Raw genomic sequence first — 25,367 nt, forward strand, 5'->3', positions numbered from 1 at the left:
TAAAGCCTATGAGAAAGGCATCAGTCTAAAAAGCCCTAATGATGGAAGAAGAGAATTTTAACTATCAAAAAGATGACTAGCAGCTCGAACTTGAAATGTCTTTAAAAAAGACAGAAGGCCTACCCTATGACAAAAAAGCAATAAGTCATTAACTTACTCTTGAAATCTTTACTGGCCTAAGAAAATGCACTTCTTTTAGATTTGCAAAAGTTACTATTATCTTGAAAAAGTATTAAAGTATTTCTGCAACCTGAAGGAGATAATATATTGAACCTCCTAAAGTCATCATTGAATAGGTAGATAAATAGAGAAATTAATTAAGTCTATGATGTTTATATACTAGGATAAGTTTAAGTAGAAATGAAATAATTTTCTAGGTACTTTATTTGTATATGTTCTATACTCTAGTCCTATATAAAGTGCTTGAGGTATTCAGAAGAATCCAGATTTTAAGTTGTAATAGAGGTATCCATTAAGTTATGTTGTTTTATCGTCAATACTTAACTATTTAAAAAGTTTGTTTCAAAGCTTTATTAGCTACATCAGTTAAATTAATTTAACGCTGAAGTGTAAATAGTAGTATGGATTTTTTGCCATACTCCCAAGCACCTCATATAGGAAATAGTCTATTTCAGGAATATTAACACCTGTTTCAAGGAAATACTTCAATAAGGAATGAGACACACGTATTTGGTCTTCTCTAAAGGGCTAAATCAAAGAATGGAAGATGGGCAAGAGGCCTCTCTGTGGAAAATTTCATCCAATATATGTCTGTAGAGTAGATGTGACCCAGGGGCACCTGGGTGGCTCAGTCAGTTAAGTGTCTGCCTTTGGCTCAGGTCATGATCCCAGGGTCCTGGTATGGAGCCTGGGATTGAGTCCCACGTCAGGCTCCCGGCTTAGCAGGGAATGTGCTTCTCCCTCTCCTCTCTGCTTCTGCTCTATCTCTATTTCTGCAGATATTTTTGCAAATCTAAATCTATTCTCTATCTGCACTATTTATTTCTCTCTCTCAAATAAATAAATAAATCTAAAATTCAATGAAGAAAAATGGTTGTGATCCAAACTTAAATCTATATATACCTGCCCACGGAAGAGGCTGAATAGTGGTTGCTTCTAGCAGTGGGGATGGTGACTGACAGGAAAAGGGGATAAGATAGTTTTATATGCGACGTGAATATTTCATGCCCTGATAGGAGTGTGGGTTACACAGGTGCAGGCATTTTCAAAACCTATCAAGTCATGCACGTAAGCTTATTCATGTGTTCTATGTCAGTGGGAAAAAGAGAAAAGCAAATATTAAACTCTATGTGGTGAGTTTGCTTTACTCTGGTAGGCTTAGCAGTTCTCAAACCACTTGTTTTGTGAATCCATACATGTTTTGTAGATTGTAGGAAGAGGTTTCTGATTATTGGAGATAAGTGTGGCAAATATGGAAGGAGAAAAGACTAGAATGTGCCTATGGTAATCTATTTTAATTAGAGCTGTTATTTTGAGTTCATATTTGTAAGGAGGTAGCTATATTTATTGAGAGGGTCTAGGAGTAGGACATATAAACACTAGCAAGGAGCATGCAAGATTTTGTTTTTTAAAATATAGGAGAAACTAAAATGAGCTAAATGGAGTTGGTGTTTCTTATGGAAAACTTGATTTGGGGACTAGAGTGGGCAAAAAACAAGATGAACACGAACATCTTATTTTGCAGAAAGTCAAGGAGTTCTCAAAGAATGGAGATACATCAAGACCAACAAGGGGGCAAGCTTGAAGAATTTCACCAAATAGAAGGGCTTTCTATAAAATAAGTTGCTGTTCTTAGTAAAACATATAGGGTAAAGGACACAATGTCTAATCCACTATCAAGTGATTTGGAAAATAAGTATTTCTCCAAATCGGAGAGAATGAAAGAATGAAAAGGTTTTCATAGCACAAGATGCAAACAATTGGTGAAACTCAGTGAAGGTATACAAGAGTTCTCTGTACTACTATTTGAAATTTGTGTGCATGTTTGAAAATGTAGCAATATAAAAAGTTTAGAAAATAAATACACTGAACGTCTCCTGGGCAAGAATTAGAATCTACTTTCCTGCACAGAAACAGCAGCACAATGAAAATTTTATTGTACATCCATGTAATTCACTGTATCCAGAAGCACTGCATCCTCTTACTTTTGTCCTGATAATCACTCTAGGAGGTAGATCTCCTTACAAACACCCTGTGGAGGAGGATATTGAAACAGAGACACCAAGTCACATGGGGTCAATAGCACAAGCAGAATCAAAATTCTATCCTTGGGTTTACAGTCAGCCTTGCCTTAAAGCCACAGTAAAGGTGGTTCGTACTCTCCCAATCTCTCTTTTAAGGTTCAAAAAGAAGACAAATCAGTGACCGAGAAAGAGAACAGGTAGAGGGAAATTTAGTGACATCCATAATGGCTTAGGGATGGGAATGAAAGTGTGGACAGTAAGAACGCAGACAGAGAAGAGCTGTCCAATTAAACCATTTAGTCACCTGCAGGTTAAAGCACCTCGACCAGATACATGTTTCTTGGAGAGGAAGAAATGATATCACTGAGTGGCTAACGAGAGCAAAATGCAAGGTTGGTGAGGATGAGTTTGAATTCATCACAATTCCATCCTATTACAGCTTACACTTGTTTGTTTGTGTTCAAATTGAAACTGTTTTATGTCTTATATGACTGAACACGTGTGTGTATATTAGGTGAAACAGCTTTTCTCTTTTTTTTAATTAATTAATTTATTTATTTGACAGAGATTGCAAGCAGGCAGAGAGGCAGACAGAGAGAGAGAGGAAGGGAAGCAGGCTCCCCACCAAGCAGAGAGCCCAATGTGGGACTCATTCCCAGGACTCTGGGATCATGACCTGAGCTGAAAGCACAAGCTTTAACCCACTGGGTGCCACCCAGGCGCCCCTGAAACAGCTTTTCTATTTCCTTTGGATATTTGTGGCTTAAAAAGATAGTATATTGGTAACATTGACCTACAATAAGTACATCTGTAAGGCAGATAAATGAAAGATATCATTAATATTACTGTAAGCCTGGCTGACATTTAGAAAGTGTATGTTCTGCAAGAACATCAAATGGACTAATTTACTAAATCCAAGGTTAATATAGGAGGTCACTAACTTACTAAGATCTACCTTCGCACAATAGAAACACAATGAATCTGTAGCTAAAGCTACCTTTTACTTGTAAAATGGGGTTTAAGTTAACCACAGTGGCATACCAAGACATAGAGCATGAATAGGCGAAATTAAGTCATGTTTAGCAGGGGATGAGAAAATTGACTGCGATAGACACTGGTTGTGGTGTGATTGAAGACAGATCAAAGAGTAATTATCAAGAGGTAGAAAAGTCACCAAGAAGCAGTTTAAGTACGGGAGAGGCTATAGTTTACTCACCCAGATAGAGGGTATGATGCCTAGATTCAGAGAGATTTGGGTTTGGACAGGCAGTATCGTGGGTAGCCCTTGTGGAGTCCAGGTGATGGCTGGGATCTGGCTATGGGTCCTCATTTCAGATTCTTCAGGTTCTGACTTTGGGTCTGCCCTCACTCTGGTGCGATGGGATCCATGCTTCAATGCTCATTCCTTCTGTCCCTCATCCCCACCTCCCAGACAACGGTCAACCTTCTGTATCTGACAATTGGTCCCCACCCAACCAAAAACTTTCAATGTCTGTGTTGGTAGGGAGTTAACTTTCGGATCGGATAAACTACAGATATGTCTTCCATTCCTGAGCATGCGTGGGTCTTTCCTCAGAGATTCCTGGGTGCCACGAGCCAGCCACGGAAAGGTTCATACTAATCCTTATAGCTCAGATCATTCTCTGAACGCTTCTTAGGGTAGGAAACTGCTCTAGGTCAGGGCTTACGAATCTTCTATGAGGAAGCTCCTTTTTTTTTCTGGCCCGATTTAGAAGTGTTAGGATGGGATTACCTAGAAAGGTGCCTTCTTTTAGGCAAAAGCAGAAAATCGACATGTTCTTGGGCCCAAGAATATTTATTCCCCCCTAGCCTTTTTTCCCTGTCCCTCACCCGCTCTATTTTCTCCTGTATCACTGCTTTGGGTATGTCTGCTTCTAGAAGGAAAAGATAGATCCCAGAATTCAGCATGTGTTTTTGTCTTATTATGTAATGAAAAAATAGTCAGATATGGTCTGATATTCTAAATTTTGCTTATGGGTAGCATCTAAGTAGATCTGACTTGAGAAGGAAGCATTTCTATCCTAGTTAGTAATAAAGTCCTCACACATGAACTTCTGGAGCACAGTTAATTTATAACTTGAGGGCTACTTAAACACGCTTTTTTGATACAGGCAATTTCTGACACTAAATATTGGCCTGATTAATATAACCAGTGCAACTTATATGTTAAATATGAATTTTACACCTACAAAAATGCTCACTTTGTGTAGGTAAGAATTTCAATTTTTATGTATGTAGGAAACACTATATTTGATGCAAGTATCTCATGAGGAATGATTTTTCATTTAACTTTCTCACTTTTTATGTATGATTTTAAAGGGAAAATGATTGATACTCTATGGTGTCAAAAAGAGCAGGAACATTTCCCCAAGAGGAAGATTTCGTGAGGCGGCATGAAACAGGACGCACGGTGTCTGCTGCCATCCTCTCACTTGGGAGGGACACTGTGACGTCACACTCACCCATACACACAGTGGGCCGCAGACACTAGCCAGTCGTTGCTGAGGAGAGAAGCACCACAGAGCAGTTGGCCATTATAGTAAAGGGCAACCACCCAGGGCCAGGCTCCTTCTTTGGCATTATGTCCTCCAACAATCTTCGGGTTGACTTCTTGGGCCGCCAGTTTGTTTCCGCATACTATTAAAATAATTGAAGAAAGAGCATCTATTTTATTTGGGTGGAGGTGCATGTCCCCGGATCATGAAAACGGAGTGCATCGCTACAAAACAACTTCAGGTTATTCTGAATTTTAAAGGGAAGGCAGAAAGGAAAGAAAACATGACAAAATGGTGACTTACATTTACCGTTACACTGTAACAAGATCAATGAATCCTGGAAACACTGTTCACTGTAATAGAAGAGCAATTATATTTCAGAAATTGTGCACCTGGCATCTTAAAACAGAACATAGTGTACTAAATATATATAAATATATATATATATTTGAATTAACCTTCAAATGTAAGTATTGTAAATGAAACGTGGGGAGGCTGATAGGCACAGCAGGAAAATCGTCCTGGAGTTTAAGATCCAGTAGAACTGAATTTGAACTCTTATCTCTACCATTTACATTTCAAGTGATTTGGGTATAAGTTGTTCAATGTCCCTGAGACTCAGTTTTATCATCCATAAAATGGGGGCAATGCTACTTACTTTACTGAAATTTGTGAGAAGTAAAAGAAATGTTTGCACTGGAGTTATTATTGTGCCATATGCCCAAGGAACATTCGATAGGTGATAGTTATTATTAGCTTGCTTGGACCAACCTCAGATAGCATCATTGTATAATACAGAATATGTCTCAGTATGGCTAATCAGACAAGAATTCAGGGCCCTGCACCGTGTGTGACACTGTGTATTCCACTCAGAAAACTCAAGAATCGATCCCTGGTCCTGCCTTCAAGGGAAATAAACATATAAACAGGAAAATACAAAGTGTAGGCATACATAATTTAAAAACTCACTACCTGTTCAAATATTGGGATACCAACTCTTTTTCAGAGCTAAGAATTCTATTTTAAACAAAGGCCAACAGTTTAAAAATGTGTTCTACTCTCTGACCACTAGAGATCAGTAGAATACAAGGAATTAAAGTATTTGCCCACACTTCCTGAGGTGGCTAGAGCAGATACTGGTCACATCGAAGCAAACTCGTAATTGTAATGATTTCTATTTTAAAATTTAACGGCATCTGTTGTGCATATTATTTAGGTGCTTGAGATTTTAGGGAAAAACAAAACAAAAAATACGAAACAAGACCCCAAATCCATATGAGATCAAGTACTATCAAAACAATTCAGTGTTTCTGGAACATACATGACAAGTTTACTTGAAAACACTTGCATTCATATTGTCCAATTGACAGACCCTTTAAAATAGAAGTAATTTCAATTGAAATATAAGAAAATATATTTATGTTTTATTAATAAGCAATGTGATGCATGTATATCTACCTAGATACGGGTTTATCATTATATATTCATAATTCCCTAAAGAAGAAGCCTCAATAGACTCCCCTTCTGTTTAAACTCACAGTTGGGAGAAAAGGAGTTTCTAGGAGGCTTTCCAACATACTTTCAAGTTCATCCAAACTCCTTCTATATCGATACTACTCATCAATGAAAGTCCATATTCAAACGGCTCAGTGTTCTTAGACAGTAAATGATGCCTAATACTCTGTAGTGTGCAAAACTGATGAAATTGTTTTCAGCAAGCATAGTTTAAAAGTTTAATAAATAATAAATAAAAAGTTCAATAAACTTTTAAAATTAAAGTAACTATTAAGTTAACTGGAAAACAGAACTGAGCTTCGCATTCATTCTCCACGCATTTCAGGTAGTCGGACTTCTCATGCACAAACACAAATGCATTGTCTCAGTGTAGAGAAGTAAATTGCTTAGTCTCTGGTCAGAAAGAGTAGTGAATCCACACTTTGTCCAGGTATTTAGAGAGTTTGGACGGAAATAGAATTCCGGTCCTGGCCTTTGGCCCTGGAATCTGAGCTAACTTAGCCCTCTGGACATGAAGAAAGACAATGCCACCATCCTGTGTCTTTCTCTCAGCCCTATGGGGCACTATTGTGATATAAATGGATGGGTTTATAGCCACAGTATTGACAAAACGAACTATTTTTTCTCCCAATACATGCCCAACAACATGGCCTTTTTTTGTTGTTGACAAGGCTATGCTCTTTTTTTCTTTCTTTCTCCTTTCCAGAAGTGCTATTTAACCTGAGCTGTTGTGTTGGGGAATTTAGAAGATTGTGAGTTAGAGTGGAAAAGCAGAGGGATGTGGGGTTGCCCAGGCTTTGAAAACTTGTCCAAGGCACTTATGGACAGCATGCTGCTGTTCCCTCTGCCTTAGAGTAGAGCAATACTCAGTCATAGAACTCTTTTGAGTAACATAAGCATACAGACAATAGGGACATCAGTGATACTGGCATTTTGTTGATAAGCATGGCATAGTGAACCTCTGCTCTGAAACATGTGCATAACTGAGATAATATTAAAAAAATATTTTTCTTTTGTTCTTTTTTCTTATTCTTAAATGTCTAGAAGGTACAAATAAATTTTCAGTGTGCAAACTGTTCAAGATCTATAATGTTAATGGAAGTTTAGACATGCTTATAGAAGGAAATCTAGAAATCTGCTTTCTCACTTGAAAATGCTCTGCTTCACCCCCTGTGAGACTAATAATATCAGTCAAGGCCCAGCAAACATTCATATGAAACATTCAATTGCAAAGTCCTTGGCACTAAAAATACTCCTTTATCAATTCATTTTACTGGTTGAGTTCACAGATATGATAACTTTTCATGAATAGTTGAATAATTACATAATTTCATTTTCACCATTAAGTATGTTTTTCAAAGAACTGCTAGCTAATGCACCAGCAATGACGTCTTAAATCTTTGTCAGTAGTCACGGCGGCTTCTTGAAGTTTCCGTCTCCCCTCAGCCCCCCTGCCACCACAGCTGGCCTTTAATAGAACTGTAAAATTCAAAAGCCCATTTCAGCAAAAAATATCATTAATGGCCAAACAGGAGAAATGACATAATGTAAGTTAAAACCTATCTTGAATACAGGAAGAATTGTTCTTTTTAATGTTCTTTTTAAACATTAGTAGATGCTATAAAAATGAACCTAATTTTAAAGAGCAAAAGAGAATATGCAGGCACAACTAGAAGCCTGGTCTCCTTCACTTTATGTTTATGTATTATTTGCTAAATACTATGACTTTTCCTTCCTTTCTCTTCTCTTCTGTTGATAGTTAATATGTGTCACCCTCTTTAGTCAGACCAACAGTGGATTTACTTATCTCAATTCTCACAATTATTTTCTTTGGGGGTTTACTTGTTTATGAATCTGAAGGTAAGGATAGAAAAGACATAGAGGCAAAATTTATTGACTCTCTGTCAGTGAGCTGCCCAATTATATATATGCAATATTTCATTTGACTGTATTACAATATACATGAGGGTTAGTCAGTGTTACTGGATATGATCAATCAGGTACTATATGAGATTACCTGAATAATAAAATAAATATATAAATAACTTTCAAGCTTATATGGCTAGTACGTGGTGACATTAAAATCTGACAAGTTTCAAAATCCATCTTCTTTCCAGCCCATGTACGATTAGTCCAAGACCAGATTTTGGGACTTACCTTGGTGTTAGTAGTAAGCTGCCATTAGGTGCTGTGCTTAATTTTACAAATGGTCCATTTCCAGTAGAGAAGACTGCCACTGATGAGTTTCCACTCCTAGGGAAAGACACGTAGAGACAAAACAAAAGCACAAACAAAGACCCAAAACAAATTTCTAGTTCTTTAATGTTGTAGAGATTGAAAAAAATTATGGGATTCCATACAAAAAGACTAACATTTTAATATAAAACTTCAAATGTTTTGCTATCTAAGAGATGGTACAAATCAGTGGAATTGTCCATAATGACATGAAATGTAATTTTAAATTTTGTGTAAATCTCTGGTTGTTTGCACACATATATTACTTAACAACGTTAAAATCAGTGCATATATATTACTTGGGTATCTTATTTTTTTCATTTGACTCTTCTGTGTTATTCAATAATTTCCATAATGATCAATTTTAATGACAACCTCACAGAATTTCTGCACCATAATTTATTAAACCTTTTTCCTGTCGAGTGTAATCATCTCTTAAAAAATTCATGTAGCCTAAGAACAAGCTAGAAAAAGAATATCTTCAGTGTTTGCTTTTCCAAATGTTTCTTTGTTCTTGATATTTCATTCAATTCAAGGTCTAACTAGCCCTAATGTAAAGCCAGAAGCTTTGGAATTACTCTAGAAAGAGATTATGTAGCCTGGACCTCCAAGGGTCAACACAAGGGCCAGGATGGGATGGAGAAACAGACAATCTCCATGTGACAAAAGACATTATTAAGTTACTGATCCTTCTTATCCCTGAAAACATGTTACACCCATGCTCTCAACTGACTCTCTATCCTGACTCTCTTCCCTAGGCTTAGCTGGAAACTTTTAGCGTCTCAGTTCCTGATCTTGTTTCCTACCTTTCATTTATTTCAGATTTTAATCCTCACATATAAAACTATGCTTTTAGGTTGGAAACATCCTGATTGCTGCAAACTTCTACTGTTTAGCAGGGAGATGATATTTTATCTTTTGCAATAACAGAAAGGGTCTACCCATTGCCTATTCAAAAGAAGCTCCAGTGTCTTCCCCACACTATACCCAACACTGACCCTTTTCCATCTGTGTATAGGGAATTTCCAAGGAACATTTATAGCTATTATGATCAATAAGAAGAAAAGAACTAAGTTTAGAGTATGTCCAGTCTCTTTCAGATGAGACAATATCCTAAAAACACTGGAAGGGTTTGTCTGATAACTTTTATCCACTGAACACAGAACTGGAACAATGGAGCCTATATTTAATGCCCTGGAATTCAGCATCTTGCATTTTAACTTTGTAAACAGATAAAAGTAAATCTAGCACACAAATCATTGACTATTCATTTAATAACACCTGAAATGAATTTGCCAAAGGAAGAATGAGTGCTGTTCAGTTAATTTTTAAAGATTAAGGCATTCCCTCCAGGTAAGCAGAAGCATCATCTTATTTAAGTATTTATCTAAAATATATTTGTGATAGTTCAGAACACAAAATAGTCATAAAACCCAAAAAGCAGTGGAGAGTGTAGAAACCAGGAATGCTCTAGGTCAGGGCCACCCTCTGCCCCCCTCAAAGCTTTATATTATTGCTCAACAGACTCTGCTTGGCTGCCTGCCACCACTCTTGGTCTGGTCTATCTCTCCATTCTTCTAAGTGGTGTGACCAAGAACAATGGGCAATAAAGGCAGAAAACTCGTGCAACAATATTCTCAATACACCAAATAAATGAATAAATGAATAAATAAATAAATAAATAAATCTCAGTATCATTATTCTGCTGAATTCCTACCTGTGTTGGATATTCTTCTAGGTAGTTTTCTATGTTCCTGACTCAAGGATTTCCACAGTATGTTCTTCAGGCAAGCAGCATGAGCCTCCAGAGAATATATTAGAAATGCAAATTGCCCAGCTGCATTCCAGACCCCCTCCCCACTACCCTCACCCCCACATCAAAAATCCTGGGGCTGGGGCCCAGCCATCTGTCTGTTAACACATTCAGGGTGATTTTGATGGTTGCCAAGTCTAGCAACCCCTGTCAAAGCCAAATATAATGTCTATTTTTCACTCATTCAGGGGTCTGCTTTTTGGCTTCCAACATGACTTGGAGTTATTTGATAGGCAATTTGGTTTAAGGTACTGATAAAGTGAATTCATATGTCAGGGCCCACAAAATGGAGACCACAGCAATAGCCCAGCCCACTTCACAGATCTAAACCTGTCAGCCCACACAGGAAAGGCCTCACTGTCAAGGAATCTTAATAGACAATCTTCCAACCCAGCTTTGGCTAGCTTACTTTACCCTGGAAAATAGGACCTGCTAAACTTATAAGGAAATGCCCCACCTCCTAGGCAATCAGGCCCCGCCGCCTTTTCTAACAGTCTGTAAAACTCCCCCTTGAAACAAGTAAGGAACAATAATAAAACAAGTAAGGAATAATAATAAAATAATAAAACAGTGTTATTCTCTGCTATCCCACTGTGGGTCATACCTGCACTCTCTCTTTCTCAAATAAATAAGTTAAAAAAAAAATAAGATTTTATTTATTTACTTGACAGACAGAGATCACAAGTAGGCAGAGAGGCAGGCAGAGAGAGAGAGAGGGAAGCAAGCTCCCTGGCAAGCAGAGAGCCCAATGAGGGGCTCGATCCGAGGACCCTGAGATCATGACCCGAGCCGAAGGCAGAGGCTTTTAACCCACTGAGCCACCCAGGTGCCCCAGTAAGTAAAATCTTTAAAAAACGTATTTATATATATCTCATACATAGATGTGGTTTTAACACTTTTCCATTATCTATACATGTTTTATATTCTATCCCTTGATGATCTCTCCCCCCCTTTTTTTTAATTGTATTTGAAAGAGAGAGTGGGGGAAGGGAGAGGGAGAAACAGAGACCCCCCTGAGCTAGCAGAAGGCAGCAGCTCACCCGCTTACCCAACTGAGGCACCCAGGTTCCCCGCCCTCTGCTTTTTTTTAAATGAGTAAGTTCTACACTTAACTCATGACCCCAAGATCAAGAGTTGTATGCTCTATTGACTGAGCCAGCCAGGCAGTCCCACTAGCTCTTTTAATACATGTCATGAGAAGTTGCGTTAATATCTCTAGAAATTCAAAACACAATGTGGACAAAATTAAATTGAAAAAATATTGAAATGTTATTTATAAATACATTTTTAAAAATCAAGTGTCTGTTTATTACACACTTAGCACTGGCATACTATGACGGGATTGGCAGGTAAATTTTTAACATAAGCCTATTCTAGAAGGAAAAAAAAAAAAGACTAGAGGCAAAGCTTTAAAGATAAAGAATATTTAGTAAATGTTAATACTTCTACCCTTGAATTGTCCAGTGTTATTCCATTTGATGTTCTCACTATCTGGCAGAGGAAAAAAAAATAAAGATTATACATGCACATGGAAAAGAAAAGGACATGAAGTCTGTATTCTGAGATTGTCTTCTTTTCGTTTCCTCATGTTAAGTCTCAAATCCACATGAGGAAACAGACTGCAGTTAATACTACAGATTTATTCTTTGGAATATAGAATACAGAACAGAATAACTGAAACGTTCTTTTGGAAAGAAAATTAAGTATTCATGAAATTAATTTTGTGTTGTACATACTGATGTCAGTAGCCCAAGAACGATATCTAGAGCCATCAGGTCATACAACATTTCCAAGTGTCAGTGCTAGATGCTAGAATTTGGAATTTAATTTGGGACCGACTACTTGCATTTAAAGTCCTGCCAAAGTCAACACATCCTTTTCTGGACTGAACACAATTTATTCCAGTTTGTAGCCACAGTAAATAGAACACAAGTTTATAATCAACTACTTCTTGTTTTGAAGAAATGATGGAGACAATAAAATATATTTCAGATGTTCTTGGCAACATGAAAGGTTAGCAACCTTTTATTATCACCATTTATTTTTGAAAAACAAAATCTCAGAATGACTGAAAAATTGAATTGAGAAAGAATAAGCTATATTAAGTTCTGCAGTTAAAGTGTGTCACTGAATCGCTCCCTGCCTCAGTTTCCTTTTCTTGCAACAAAATTCATTTTTAATGTTTACAGAGGCACTCTGTCAAGATTCTGGCTGAGAGTTTGCATTTTTTAAAGCCTAAACATTTGAGCTCTGCAGATTTAGATAGCTCTACCACACATTAGCACAGCTGCTTGGAATCTGTAGAAATACGGTATCACATAGAAACATGCCCGTATGGTATTACCTTGTGACACACTAATGCCTCCCGACTACCTCTTTCTAAACCTTTATTACCATTTGTGTAGGTTATGCCTCCTCAGAGGGCTCCCCTAGCTTCAGGAAAACCTTATTCTATGTTGGAAAAGAAGCCTATAAATGCAACCCACCATCAATCATTATTTTTAAGGTCCTATATGGAATATAAAAACACACGCAGAGATGGATTCTAGGGAGCATAAGAAAGCTATCCTGGAGGGTCTTGTACAGTATTAAATCTGTGTCTTTCCTCAGGCCTGCTTGGGTTTCCTATTTTTTGTCTTGCTCCTCAGACTGTATTTGCCCTGATAAGAATTCCTCCCGGAAGCAAGAGCTTAGGTAGGGACCTGTTAAGCTGTTGGACACACTAAAGCTAAACAGAATAATAACAAATGTTGCAAATGCTGCAGTCAGGCCTGCGGCTCATTTCACACCCCACAAGGCTTAAGCCATGAATGGGGCCAGGTGGGATTAGTCTGAAAAGGGTTTTAGAGAAGGATGGACCTTCTTTTACAGACTGGTGGGAAATCAAGGGATTGATTTGGCAGGGCAGAAGGTGGGGAGGGCGTTTGAATAGGCAGGGGAAAGGAGAATGAAAGGGATTTGAGGCAAAGGATGGCAAAACACCCTACTCAGAGTCAGGGCATGTGGGCAGTTGGGTAAACGGTATGACTGTATTGGACACGTTTCAGCTAAAATTGCTTTATTCCTTGACCACATTTATCACAACACACCTAGCAGTCCCCAACACTACCACAGCTTAGCAAATAGGGAAGCTGAATTATTTTTAGATTTTCTGACCTCAACTCCTAAGATCTCGTGATACACAGAAGGGGAAAAATGCCAAGAGAAAAAAATTATTTTCACCTAATCAGTTCTCCTCGTTTGCGCAAGCTACTGTATTAAGAAGAAGAGAGACACGAATGGGTCAGTCTGGTAGCTGTTCTGTGTTATCCCACAGATGGCGTGGTCTTAGGAAGGAAACAAATTCTTGGCATTTCCTACCTCAAGTGTGGCTGAGAGAAATAATACTTAGGGAAGATTGTCAGAAACAGGATCCTTATGGTGAACATCTTGGAGACTGTGGTCTTAATCCCTGTACTATATCTTGGACTCATTTGGAATTATATTTTCGTAACTGCTGTTGGAGTTTATTTATTTTTAGATAAGAGGCATATGACATACACCTCTACATTTACTATGAGGTTTTTTCAGTGCATATATTTTTTTTTTCCAAGTTTTTATTTAAATTACAGTTAGTTGGGGCACCTGGGTGGCTCAGTGCTTAGGCGTGGGCCTTCGGTTTTAATTATGGTCTCAGGGTCCTGGGATCGAGTCCCGCATCAGGATCCCTGCTCCATAGAGAAACTCCTTCTTCCTCTCCCTTTCCCAGCCACTCTGCCTACTTGGGATCTCTCTCTCTGTCAACTAATAAATAAGATCATAAATAAATAAATTCCAGTTAGTTAACATACAGTGTAATATTGGTTTCAGGTTCATCACTTACATAGATTCATCACTTACATATAACACCCAGTGCTCATCACAATAAGTGCCCTCCGTCATCCCCATCCCCCATTTAACCCATCTCTCCCACCTTCGTCCCTCCCAGCAGCCCTCAGTTTGTTCTCTATAGTTAGGAGTCTGCTTCTTGGTTTGCCTGTCTTTTTCCTGGCCCACATTCATTTGTTGTGTTCCTTAAATTCCACACATAAGTGAAATCATATGGTTTTTGTCTTTCGCTAATTGGTTTATTTTGCTTAGCATAGTACTCTCTAGCTCTATCCATGTCATTGCAAATAGCAGGATTTCACTTTTTTATGGCTGGGTAATGTTCCATTGTATATATGTGCTACCTCTTCTTTATCCATTCATCAGTTGTTGGACATTTTGGCTCTTTCCATAATTTGGTTATTGTCGATAATGCTGCTATAAACATTGGGATGCATCAATGCGCGTATTTGTTCAATGCATTACTACTTTAAAAGGACATGCATGGAAAATTTCCTTTAGAATTTAGTGTCTCCGGGGCACCTGAGAGGCTCAGTCAATTAAGCATCTGCCTTCAGCTCAGGTCATGATTCCAGGGTCCTGGGATTGAGCCCCACTTCAGGCTCCCCGCTCAGTGGGGAGTTTGCTTCTCCTTCTCACTCTGTTCTCCTCCTGCTCATGAACTCAATCTCTTTGAAATAAGTAAGTAAAATCTTAAAAGAAAAAAAGAAAAAGAATGTAGTGTCTGTCTCTCCTATGGAACTGGGAGCATTTATCCTATCTCATAATTAAAGTGACGCAATTTTTAACGTTTTTCTTTTTGCACAGGTTTCCAGGAACTCAGGCACAAATACTAGTAATTGTTTTGTTCCTATACGTCTTATAAATTTGCCTCTTTATTTCCTCAGACCTTATTTTCAGCTACTATTCTATTAATATTATTGCATATACCTTTTGTTATTCACCTCAATTTCTTTTTGAAAAGGTAAGGTTATAAAGAAAGGAAGAAAATGAAAGGAAATGAGAAAAGAAGAAAGGGCATAGGAGAGGGAGGAAGGAAGCAAAAAATCAGGAAGAATGAGAATAAGGGAAAGAGGAAGAAGGAAAATTAAAGAAAGGGACAGAGAGGATATTCTATTCCCTCTTATCAATTTTATTTAAAACGGCTCCTGGTCTCATAGAATATATAGCATTATTTGCAGGTTGAGGGATTGGAAATAATTTTTAGACAGGAAATAAAATGAACAAGAAAACTTTTGTTATTCATTTCACAGGGCAAAAGTTTTCTCCTGTTCTCAATGAGTTCTGTTTTAGAATATAGAAAATTCCTCACAAATAACATGATCTGAGGATTCTAGTCCTTTATCTGATATGTCATTCGCAAGTATCTTCTCCCAGTCCATAGGTTCCCTTTCAGTTTCATTGATTGCTTCTTTTGCTGTGCAAAAGATTTTATCTTGAAGTCCCAGTAGTTCATTTTTGCCTTTGTTTCCCTTGCCTTTGGAGGCGCATCTAGCAAGAGTTTGCTGCAGCTGAGGTCAAAGAAATTCTCCTCTAGGATTTTGATGGATTCCTGTCTCACATTTAGGTCATCCATCTATTTTGACTTTAATTTTGTGCATGGTGTGAGAAAGTAGTCCAGTTTCATTTTTCTGCAATTGGCTGTCTGCACTTTTTGTTAATTAACTTGAATTTAAATAAAACAAACAAACAAACAAACAAATAAAAAACTCCTCAAAAACCAGGATCTAAGGAAATGATAAAGGATATTGGTTTATATGTAATGGATTGAGTAAAAAAAAGTTTTTGAGTTTAATAAAAAAAAGTCTGTACCAGACTATTATAGACCAAATAGCTATAGGTTGTAGAAAATTTATTGTAGATGATTCACAGTTGTGCCATACATGAAAGATATTTTCTTACTCCTTTATATGTATGATTATAGTCTCAACAGTTTCCTTGCCACATAAATCTCTCTGGGGTTACAAAATAACCATTAGAGTACAAGTCAAAATAAGAATTAAAGACAGTGAGAATTCTCCCTGAATTGTATCAATATGAGTATGATATTTCATATAAAAGAGTCTCTTAATTCCCAATAATTTGTTTTCAAATTCTTAGTGAGAGAAATCAGGAATGTATTTTTCAGAGAAAGCAATAATTCCAGGGTGTGGTTGGTGAAACCAAGCAACAGATTTTTTTTTTTTTTCCTTTTTAATGATGTCCTTCCTATAGAGATTTCTTTAAGCTCTTTACGTTTATTTTGAGCTACTGGACAAGAAAGGTTTTTTTTTGTTTTTTTTTTAAGAGAAGCCAAAATAGACTGGTGTCAGAATGACAAGTTAAGGAGTCCCCTGGATTAAGTCAGAGATGGTCCTCAAGCTGGTTTCAATTAAAAAAAAAGAAAAGAGGGGTACCTGGGTGGCTCAGTGGGTTATAGCCTCTGCCTTCAGCTCAATTCATGATCCCAGGACCCTGGGATTGAGACTCTGGGATCAAGCCCCGAATGGAGCCCCTGTATCTGACTCTCTGCTAAGCGGGGAGCCTGCTTCCTCCTCTCTGCCTGCCTCCCCACCTACTTGTGATATCTGTCTGTCAAATATAGTCTTTAAAAAAAATTTAAAAAAAAAGAAAGAAAGAAAAGTTTGATTTTCTGTTTCATTTCACTTTATTTTTGCTTTTGATACCAGTTGAAATCAAACTGCCAGACTTTAGAGATGCTTTATACAAGTTCTCTGTTTTCTACCGAAACAAGTACACAAAAGTTCATGGGTTCCATTGAGATGACAAGATTACCCCACCAAAATCACCTGGGACTCTGCAAAGACCCAAGACCTCTGGGCCTCACACTAGCCTAGGTCTGGGGTCTGTGAAGCTATTTGTCTGTGATAATAAGTAAGGGGTTTGTAATTAGATAAGAAATAGTTACATATTAACGTTTGCTAACTTTTAATTGAAATGTATCTTCCTTTCTTATACAAATGTAGTGACTGATAATAACACCTATAATTTTGTCACAAAAGCAAACATTACAGTGGGTGCATACATCTAAAAATATAATTTATGCTAATTTTTGTCTTACAGTAATCATTAGAACCTCCAACGTATCTTATCCAAAACCTAAATAAATACATATCACTATATGATATTATAATATTTTGCTAGTTATTTTTTAATTTTTTTTTTTTTAAAGAGAGAGTGTCCGTGAGTTGCCAGGGCTGGGGGCAGAAGGAGAGAGAGAAAATCTCAAGCAGGCTCCATGCCAGGGCTTGATCTCACGACCTTCAGCTGAAATCAAGAGTTAGATGCTTAACGAATTGGGCCATTAGGTGCCCATTGATAGTTATTTTTTAAGGAAGTTAATTTCCTTTGTAATCATGCATGTTTTATTTTTTACTCTTAAATATGCAAATCTAAGAAGAGGTTGGTAAATTTCAGCAGACTGCCAAAAGTGACCATAGGCATGCAAGAGTAGGTTAAGGAAGCCTACCCTAGACCGCGGTTCTCACGCTTTAGCATCGGAATCACCTGAAAGGCTCTTTCACAACCACAGTTTGCCAACTCTACCCTAGACTTGCTCAAGATCAGGTCTCCAGTGGAACTCCAGAATTTGCATTTCTGTACATGCATTCCAGGCTTGCAGATGCTGCTAGTTTGGTCCTAAGAATCCAACGTCAAAAACCATGGGCCACACTGAATCCAAATGTCTGGGTAAAAGACAAGGTGATTCTAACTATAACCAGCTTTAGGGGCTGCTGACCAAACTCTTTAATTACTAGTCAGTGGTACACCTGCTTTCACTCCCTTACCCATAGCAGACAGAATGTTCTAGCTACGGCACTTTTCATAATATGGTGAATAATAAACTTACTAAATACGAACCTTAGAAAGTTATAAAATTATTATGCTTTGCTGTAATTGTTTTCTCCTTACTTATTTTTAGTTAATTCATTTCTAATTTTAAAATAGGGAAAATATCAGAGTTATAGTTTGTATATTGGGTAAATGATGAACATTTTTGCTTGGCCAATTAGACCAAGCAAAATTCAATTTTTCCCACCACCTTGCCCACAACCTGCCCCTACCCCATCTCACCCTAGGAAAGTAGCTAAAAATATGATACAAATTTTCCTTTGATGCTACACTTTCCAAGTTAGAAATTAAAAATAATAGAAAACAGTATTTAATTATTTCTTTGTGAAGTTAGCAAATACCAAAACAAATTATTTAAAGTAGAAGTTAGTAGTTAAATTTTCCTACTAATTCCTGTACCTTATCTTTGTTGTTGTTTTGTGTTAAAGCTTTTCCTACATAGTTGAAAATTTGGGGACAATGACAGGAAGTATGAACAAGAGCAGAAAAACTTCTTGTCTACTGATTTTTAAAACTACTATGGAACACAGGCTCTATTTTCAGTTTTCCGGGACCCAGTGTTTAATTGTGGATACAAATCTGTGGTGGTGCCTATAGAGGATATTACATCATTAATGCTCTGATTATTTGGAAGGCTAATAAAAACAACATTTTACCCCCAACTCCCCTGCAGTTTCAAAACACCTCTGAAATGGAAGAAGTAATTCCATTTCTTATTTTGGATTGGGAATGAGAGACTCAACCTGAGGCTTTTCACGTTTGAACTGAAGGTATCTTGCATAGGATTTAAAAATTAACAGCAGCTCTTCATAAGCAGCCTAATAGGGGCATGCATATTCAACTCTATCTTTAAGACATTAATATTTCCTAAATTCTGTGAAGCTGTTCAGACTTGATGACTTGTAGTTTTTAAATGGCTTAGCAAGGCAAGTCAACCACATAGTTCATGTATTGGGTTAATAATGAGGTAGGGTGCTTTCCTAGGAAATGTTTTAAAAATCACTCCCCTAAATTTCTTTAACATTTATCCTTGAACTGCTGTAAAATGTTTTCTTTCATACTTTGATCAGGGACATGAAAGTGTTATTTAAAGTACTTTTTTACTTATGCATGCTATAAATGGCAGAGAATGAAAATGTTTCATTTAAAGGAGGGAAGGCTGATGAAATCTGCCTCACATGATTTACTAGAGTCTTTGGGGAATTGCATTTTGTACCCTATCTGCATAAATAATCTTGAGAGACTACAGTGCCTTTTTAATAAATTGACTCCTAAATTACTTTCCACTGTACCAAACACATCATTTTAAACTCACGAAGTTTTCTTTCGGTTACTATGCGCCAGTCTAGACACATTCTCATTAAGGCTATAACTTTCTTTCAATTACTAGAGCACTACAGAGACTATTTAATAAGTGTAGGCCCAAAGATTAAAGTCTTTGCAGAGATTACCTGACTCATTTCTGAAGAAAGCAAGTACCTGACCTTCATCAAAAACATTGTATCTAAGGCAGTGGGATTTGCTTGATACACACTAAAAAATCTAGTTTTTTTGTCCCTGTCTCCTGCTGGAAGGACTGTGATTCATAGGAAATGAAGTCAGTGAACTAGAGAGTATAAAATCTGTCTAGGAGAAACATGTAAATAGATAGTACACAGTTGTGTGGGATTGCCTGTCATTCACTCAGCTCAACCTGTTTCCTAGAATGCCTTCCCTGACATGCCCATAGTGAGTGGGTCTCCTTTAAGACATTGTGTTTATCATGTTACATTGTCATTATCTTTTTATATGTCTGTTCCCACCATACTTAAAGCAAAACCATGTTTTACCCATCCATGGGACAGACACAATATTATTGCTAATGCTTAAATTTCTGATCCAAAAGTCATCAAAATAATACATTTTTATTAGCAACTGTTAAAAAGTAATGAAGGTATTTTCCTTTTTAATATTCTCTTTCATGCAATTGTAGGAATTGCTAATGTATTTTATTCAAATTTTAAAAATTTCTATCAGTGAAAATATTGATATTTTGGTCTCTATAAATGATTCATCTTGACCCCATATGTCCTCCAGGAAACTCTTCAGTTAAGATTCACAACCAGAATGAAAAAAAGAACCTCCTGTGTCTATAACCATACAATGATGCCTAGATAGATGGTGAATTGGAACACAAGCTCCATCATCCAGAGTATGTGGATTCATCACTTGTGGAAACAAGCTCAAGTTACCAATCGCCTTAGCTTAATCTTTACTAAATTCCTGATTCTATAAAACAATTCCTAAGAATAACTGACAAATTCAGTAGTGAAATCAAATGACTTCGTAGGGGCTCACTTGTGTGAACTTACTATTGAACTAAAATCAACATTAAAGTAGGAATCTGGAATCAATGCCACTTATCCTGTGCTTTTCTTGAAGTGAGGATAAATAAACAACTTTCAGTTTCAACGATTTGTCAACCCTTCATCAAAAAAACATTATTCCCTCTACAGCTCACCTTCCTCCAAGCCTCTTTATGTCTCAAAGTTTCTCATGTTGAAAGAATTTTTGTTAGAATGCAAGCTATAATGTATTATAGAAACTAATATATAAAGTACAGGAAGTCTCCATTTAATGCATATAAATCAAAATGAGGATTATTTACATAAAGGGTGATAAAGCTCACATCCTCCCTTTGCTCTTTAAGGAATTTGATTTCCTGATGAGGTTGACATCACTTGAATGAGGCTTAAAGCTGGAGAGTTCACATTCTGAATGAACAGCATTTTAGGAAGTAAAGGACATTGAGAACTTTCATTTCAAACTGCAAGAAATTATGGGGCATTTCTGATACTCTGAATGGGAACTCAGCATATTTTCCTATGGTAAAATACCTATATGTGGTGGTTAGGCACTAGATTGGTATTAATATACAATGAACCTTTTCCAGTCTACTAGAAATTAAATAGCCATTATAGATTATAGATTACATCAAGCCATTATAGATTACATTAAGACCTATGGTTATTTCTAGTGGGAAATATGTCTTGGGTTGGGTTTAAAAAAATAAACATTTTGAAATAAATTTTGAAAATCTTTTTATAGTATGAAGACTATATGATTATTAGCTAGAAAGAAGGGCCCCTTATAAAGAAAGCAATCAATTACCTTTGATTTTGATGAACTAGGAACAGTTGAGATAATTGTCAAATGCTGTGGGTATGTGTGGATGTTGAATTTTTCACTTTATATGAAATTTTTAGGATGGATTAGAAAATCACTCCCCATCAGGACAGAAGGAAAATGATAATGATTTATAGTTGAACAACTTTGGCCATTTAAATAGCTAGTTATTTCTATTTTATATGCACATATATTTATATGTAATGAATAATTTATTGCTTTAAATGTTTTTTAATATCTATATATTGAGACAATCATAAGTCTGAATATTAGCATTCAGTAATGGATAAAATAGTCATAGTTTCTATATTTATAGATTTTATTATTTAATATGACAGGACAGACTAGCAAATAATATAGTACTATAAGTGATAAAATAACCATCCATGATCTAATATAGTTAAATCTCCCAAATCATGAATACCAAAGGACCAGAATGCTAAATTAGAGTTGATTATACAACTTAAAAGAAGATTATCACTATGATTTCCTTCTATTTTAAAGCTCATTACTTTTGAGATTGGTGGGAAAGTAAAAAAAATGAAAATGTTGAACTTGTATTTTTGATGTAATATATTATGACAGACTGGAACTATAATAAATTTTAGGTGCATCATTAATATTTAATTATCACTTTCATTATGCAACTTCAAAAAAATCTTGAAATTTTGTATACCTTTTCTCACAGTAATTATCCTGCTACAGATTTTCCAAAGAAATTATTGTGGAAATGTTGCAAAGATACAGCAATTGCATGTTCTCTAAGGGCCTGTGTGGTTAGTGATATATTATATATATATATATATATTACATATATATATATACTTACATATATATATATGGTATATATCTGGTGATATAGTATTACATAGAATATTTAATTTTCTTTGATAATCTATAGAAAATATGTAATGGTATGAGAAATGTTGTGTAAGTCAGCTATAAAACAGCATAATATAACATTTTGTATGATTTTATAAGACATTATTTTTATATACTTACATTTATATCATATTTATAAAAAGGTTATTAACAGTGGTTGTTTTTGAAATGTTTTTTATTTTCTTCCTTTTGCTCACATGTATTTTCTAAATTCATAACTGCCATAAATTTAAAAAAATGTCTTAATAAACCCAATTCAATACTGATAAAAAAGTTTGAGAATCTCTTAAAACAGAGCTGAGTAGAATTACTTACCCTAGTCCTAGCAGCTGACAGACGTCATTTGAAATCTGGGTGGTCCAATTGTCAGCACAAGCTCCATGCCACGTACTCAGGATTCTGAACTGCACCAAACCATTGTTGTTCAGTGTGCTGTTGAAAAGACGCACTAAAGAGATTTGATCACACAGAGGGTCATTTTGACCTAAGTCGTCAAAAGTAAATCATGGGCTCTAAACAACACGTGTTGGGATGCGTGGGTGGCACAGTTGTTTAAGCATCCGACTATTGATTTCAACTCAGGTCATGATCTCAGGGTCCTGAGATGGAACCTGCCAGGCTCTGCACTGGGGGTGGAGCCTGCTTAAGTTTCTCTCTCTTGCCCTCCCTTTGCCCCTCCTCTTTCCTTGCTGCTTTCTCTCTCAAAAGAAAAAAAAAAATAGTAAAGTACATATGTAATATTCTTAACATTTAGAGTTTAGAGATTGATGATAATTTTTCTTAAGAGTATGTTAGAAGCCCTAAATCGAAAAATACAAATTTGACAGACATAACATTGCTCTTTCATAGAACTATAAAAATGGAAAAGGCAGAGATATGGAAGTTTATCGCATATCAATACAGCAAATAAACAGAAAATAAAGTTATTGGTGAGGAGCATGTCTTACTAGCTTAATTTCTAAAAGAAGGAAAATTCAAGTTCAGAAACAACTTCAAGCATTTTTTTTTTCTCTACTTCCTTCCCTAGAAGCTATTTTCTTTGGCTTTGCTTTTTTGTTGTTGTTGTTGTTGATTGGTTTCCATCTTCTTCCCCGCCATCCTACAAGCATGTTGGATACAGTATAAAGGTTATGAGTGGCCAGGTAGGGACTGGGTCAAGTTGAGTGAGTTTATCAAACAGGTGAAATATGAGCAATGATAGCTTCACCACAAACACCTACTGTAATTCTGTAATTAATGTTATTGTTTACAGTTTTTTTTTCCTATTCTGAGAAAAATAAGAGCATTGACTTTAGAATCAGACAGACTTAAGTTGAAAAGGCAACTCTAGCCCTTACTAGGTATGTGATCTTTGGCAGCCACTTAACTTCTCCAAGCCTCAGGTTTCTCATGGCTAAAAAGAGCTAATTGTTAAGATTGCTTTACAGTGCTCAGTTATAGCGTGGGACACATAATAAGTAGCATTAAACATTTGTTTAGAAATAAAAGCAAGAAGTAGCCATTGCTCATCCCATTATAGAGATCTAGAATTGGGCTAGATTACAGACTCAACAAAGCAGGAAGAATAGGTACAGAAAACCAAGAATGCAAAAGAGCAAGTCTAACATAGTTCCAAGTAAACATGAGGGTGTCTGTCTCCTTATGCAGGCAGTGGGCAGGGCATCATAGTCCCTAAGGGCAGTGCTAGAACACCTGGTGCCGGCCACTGACTCTCTGTGGTGTTTTATGCTTTCTATGTGAATGTGGGTTGTCCTAGACTTAAAATTACTAAATGTAGTCAAATGTTAGTAGACAAATAAACAAAAACAGGGGTCTGCACATTAACTTTTCTCCTAACCAGAATGGCATTGGAGAAGATGAAATCACTGGGGAATGATCATACCCAAGAGCACCAAAACACATCCTGATAAACACATTCCTAATCTTTCTTTTTACATTTGTAGACTCCAAATGTAAAGGCTAAAGTGAGAAAAGTGTTCTCAAAATAGAACATACCACAATGGGCTTCATCTGAACCATCCTTACAGTGTAGAAGACCATCACAGAGATTCACCAGAGGAACACACTCTCCATTCTTACACTGAAAATAGTCTTCCTTGCAGGGCTCTATGGAGAGAAAATATTTATCTATAGGGTGAAGAGAGACACATAAATAAACCTATAATATCCATCCCTTTTCTACCTCTTTACACATCAGCCTTCTACAGCAGTGCATGGTTGAGCTAGATTTAATATCAGGTAAGACTATATACATTTAGTTGCTCAGAATACCTCCACAAAAGCAGTGTCAAAGCCAGAGACATGACTTGAGAAAAGTGTGGAGAAAACCTTAGACATCTTTGTAGCAGAGCACAGAGCAGTTCCAAGAGATGGCTAAGAGGTTTAGGATACATCTCTCCCTCAACATCTCTGTTAGTCTCTTCAATAAACTTGTCCACCCCAAATGAACATACAAACATACATTGGAATGTTACAGAAGCATGAAAACATTTATTGATTTCACCATCCAAATGATACATCCAAACCTATACTATAGAGAAATGTGGAAGTTGCCTCTGGGCAGGACCAAAGCTGGACCAGGCTGGAAACAGTGAACACATGGGTCAGGTGGGGAAAAGTAGTCACAAAGAAAAGGAAACTCTGCATCAGCAGTAATTTGTGAGGAGCTTAAAGATGGAGCTCCAAACAAGTAAATCAGGGTTGGAGTCAAGCATGTGATTGCAAGTGAAGAATCAGAAGGCAAATGAAGAGGCTGGACAAGGAAGGAACTGAATGGATCTAGAGGCACTGTTGGTTTCCAGAATTTGAGTGATGCAAAAATAGGCCTACAGAAAATACTCATTGTTGGAGGAAAGTGAATGCTGCTCTTTCCTTGAACTGTTTGATCTTGCAGGGTTTTGCTCAGGGCAAGTGGGGTTTGCTCCTTCATCGTGATTTCCTACTAAGACTTGGGAGGGATAGCTACATGCCAGTATGAGGATCTCCATTGAAGGCCACGTGGAATTTGGCTTCCCTGAGAAGGGAGATAGTGGTTCGGTATGGAGAAGCTTGGTGTTTCTTCCCCTATGTTGTACAAGGATGATTATAATGGGGAAGCAAAAGCTCTTGATAAAAATAAGGAAACCTATATTTTGAAAGCTATTATGGGTATTAATCATAAACTATTATATTGTATTCAAGGAGATACAGTTCATGTTGAAGTTGTTTCAGAACTGAACTGTATTAATCTCCATATGGACTTTCTCAATTTATAATGATAAAATGTAATGTCACTTGAAAGGAATTATTCTTACAGTTTTAAAAATAGGTTGTAGCCCT

General features: G+C 36.7%; 1 protein-coding gene across 1 annotated transcript in view; it reads right to left on the reverse strand.

Moving 5' to 3' along the window:
• Window positions 1–25,367, reverse strand: part of TMPRSS15 (transmembrane serine protease 15) — a 118,146-nt gene that overhangs the window by 18,604 nt on the left and 74,175 nt on the right. The window contains exons 17-21 of the mRNA XM_059165275.1: window positions 24,045–24,155; window positions 22,365–22,497; window positions 8,393–8,488; window positions 5,024–5,073; window positions 4,688–4,862 (exon numbers count right to left, since the gene is read on the reverse strand). Of these exons, the coding sequence (XP_059021258.1) occupies window positions 4,688–4,862; window positions 5,024–5,073; window positions 8,393–8,488; window positions 22,365–22,497; window positions 24,045–24,155 (565 nt within the window). The remainder of the gene's footprint in view (window positions 1–4,687; window positions 4,863–5,023; window positions 5,074–8,392; window positions 8,489–22,364; window positions 22,498–24,044; window positions 24,156–25,367) is intronic.

The sequence above is a fragment of the Mustela lutreola genome, chromosome 2 (assembly GCF_030435805.1).
Source record: "Mustela lutreola isolate mMusLut2 chromosome 2, mMusLut2.pri, whole genome shotgun sequence".
Taxonomy (NCBI): domain Eukaryota; kingdom Metazoa; phylum Chordata; class Mammalia; order Carnivora; family Mustelidae; genus Mustela; species Mustela lutreola.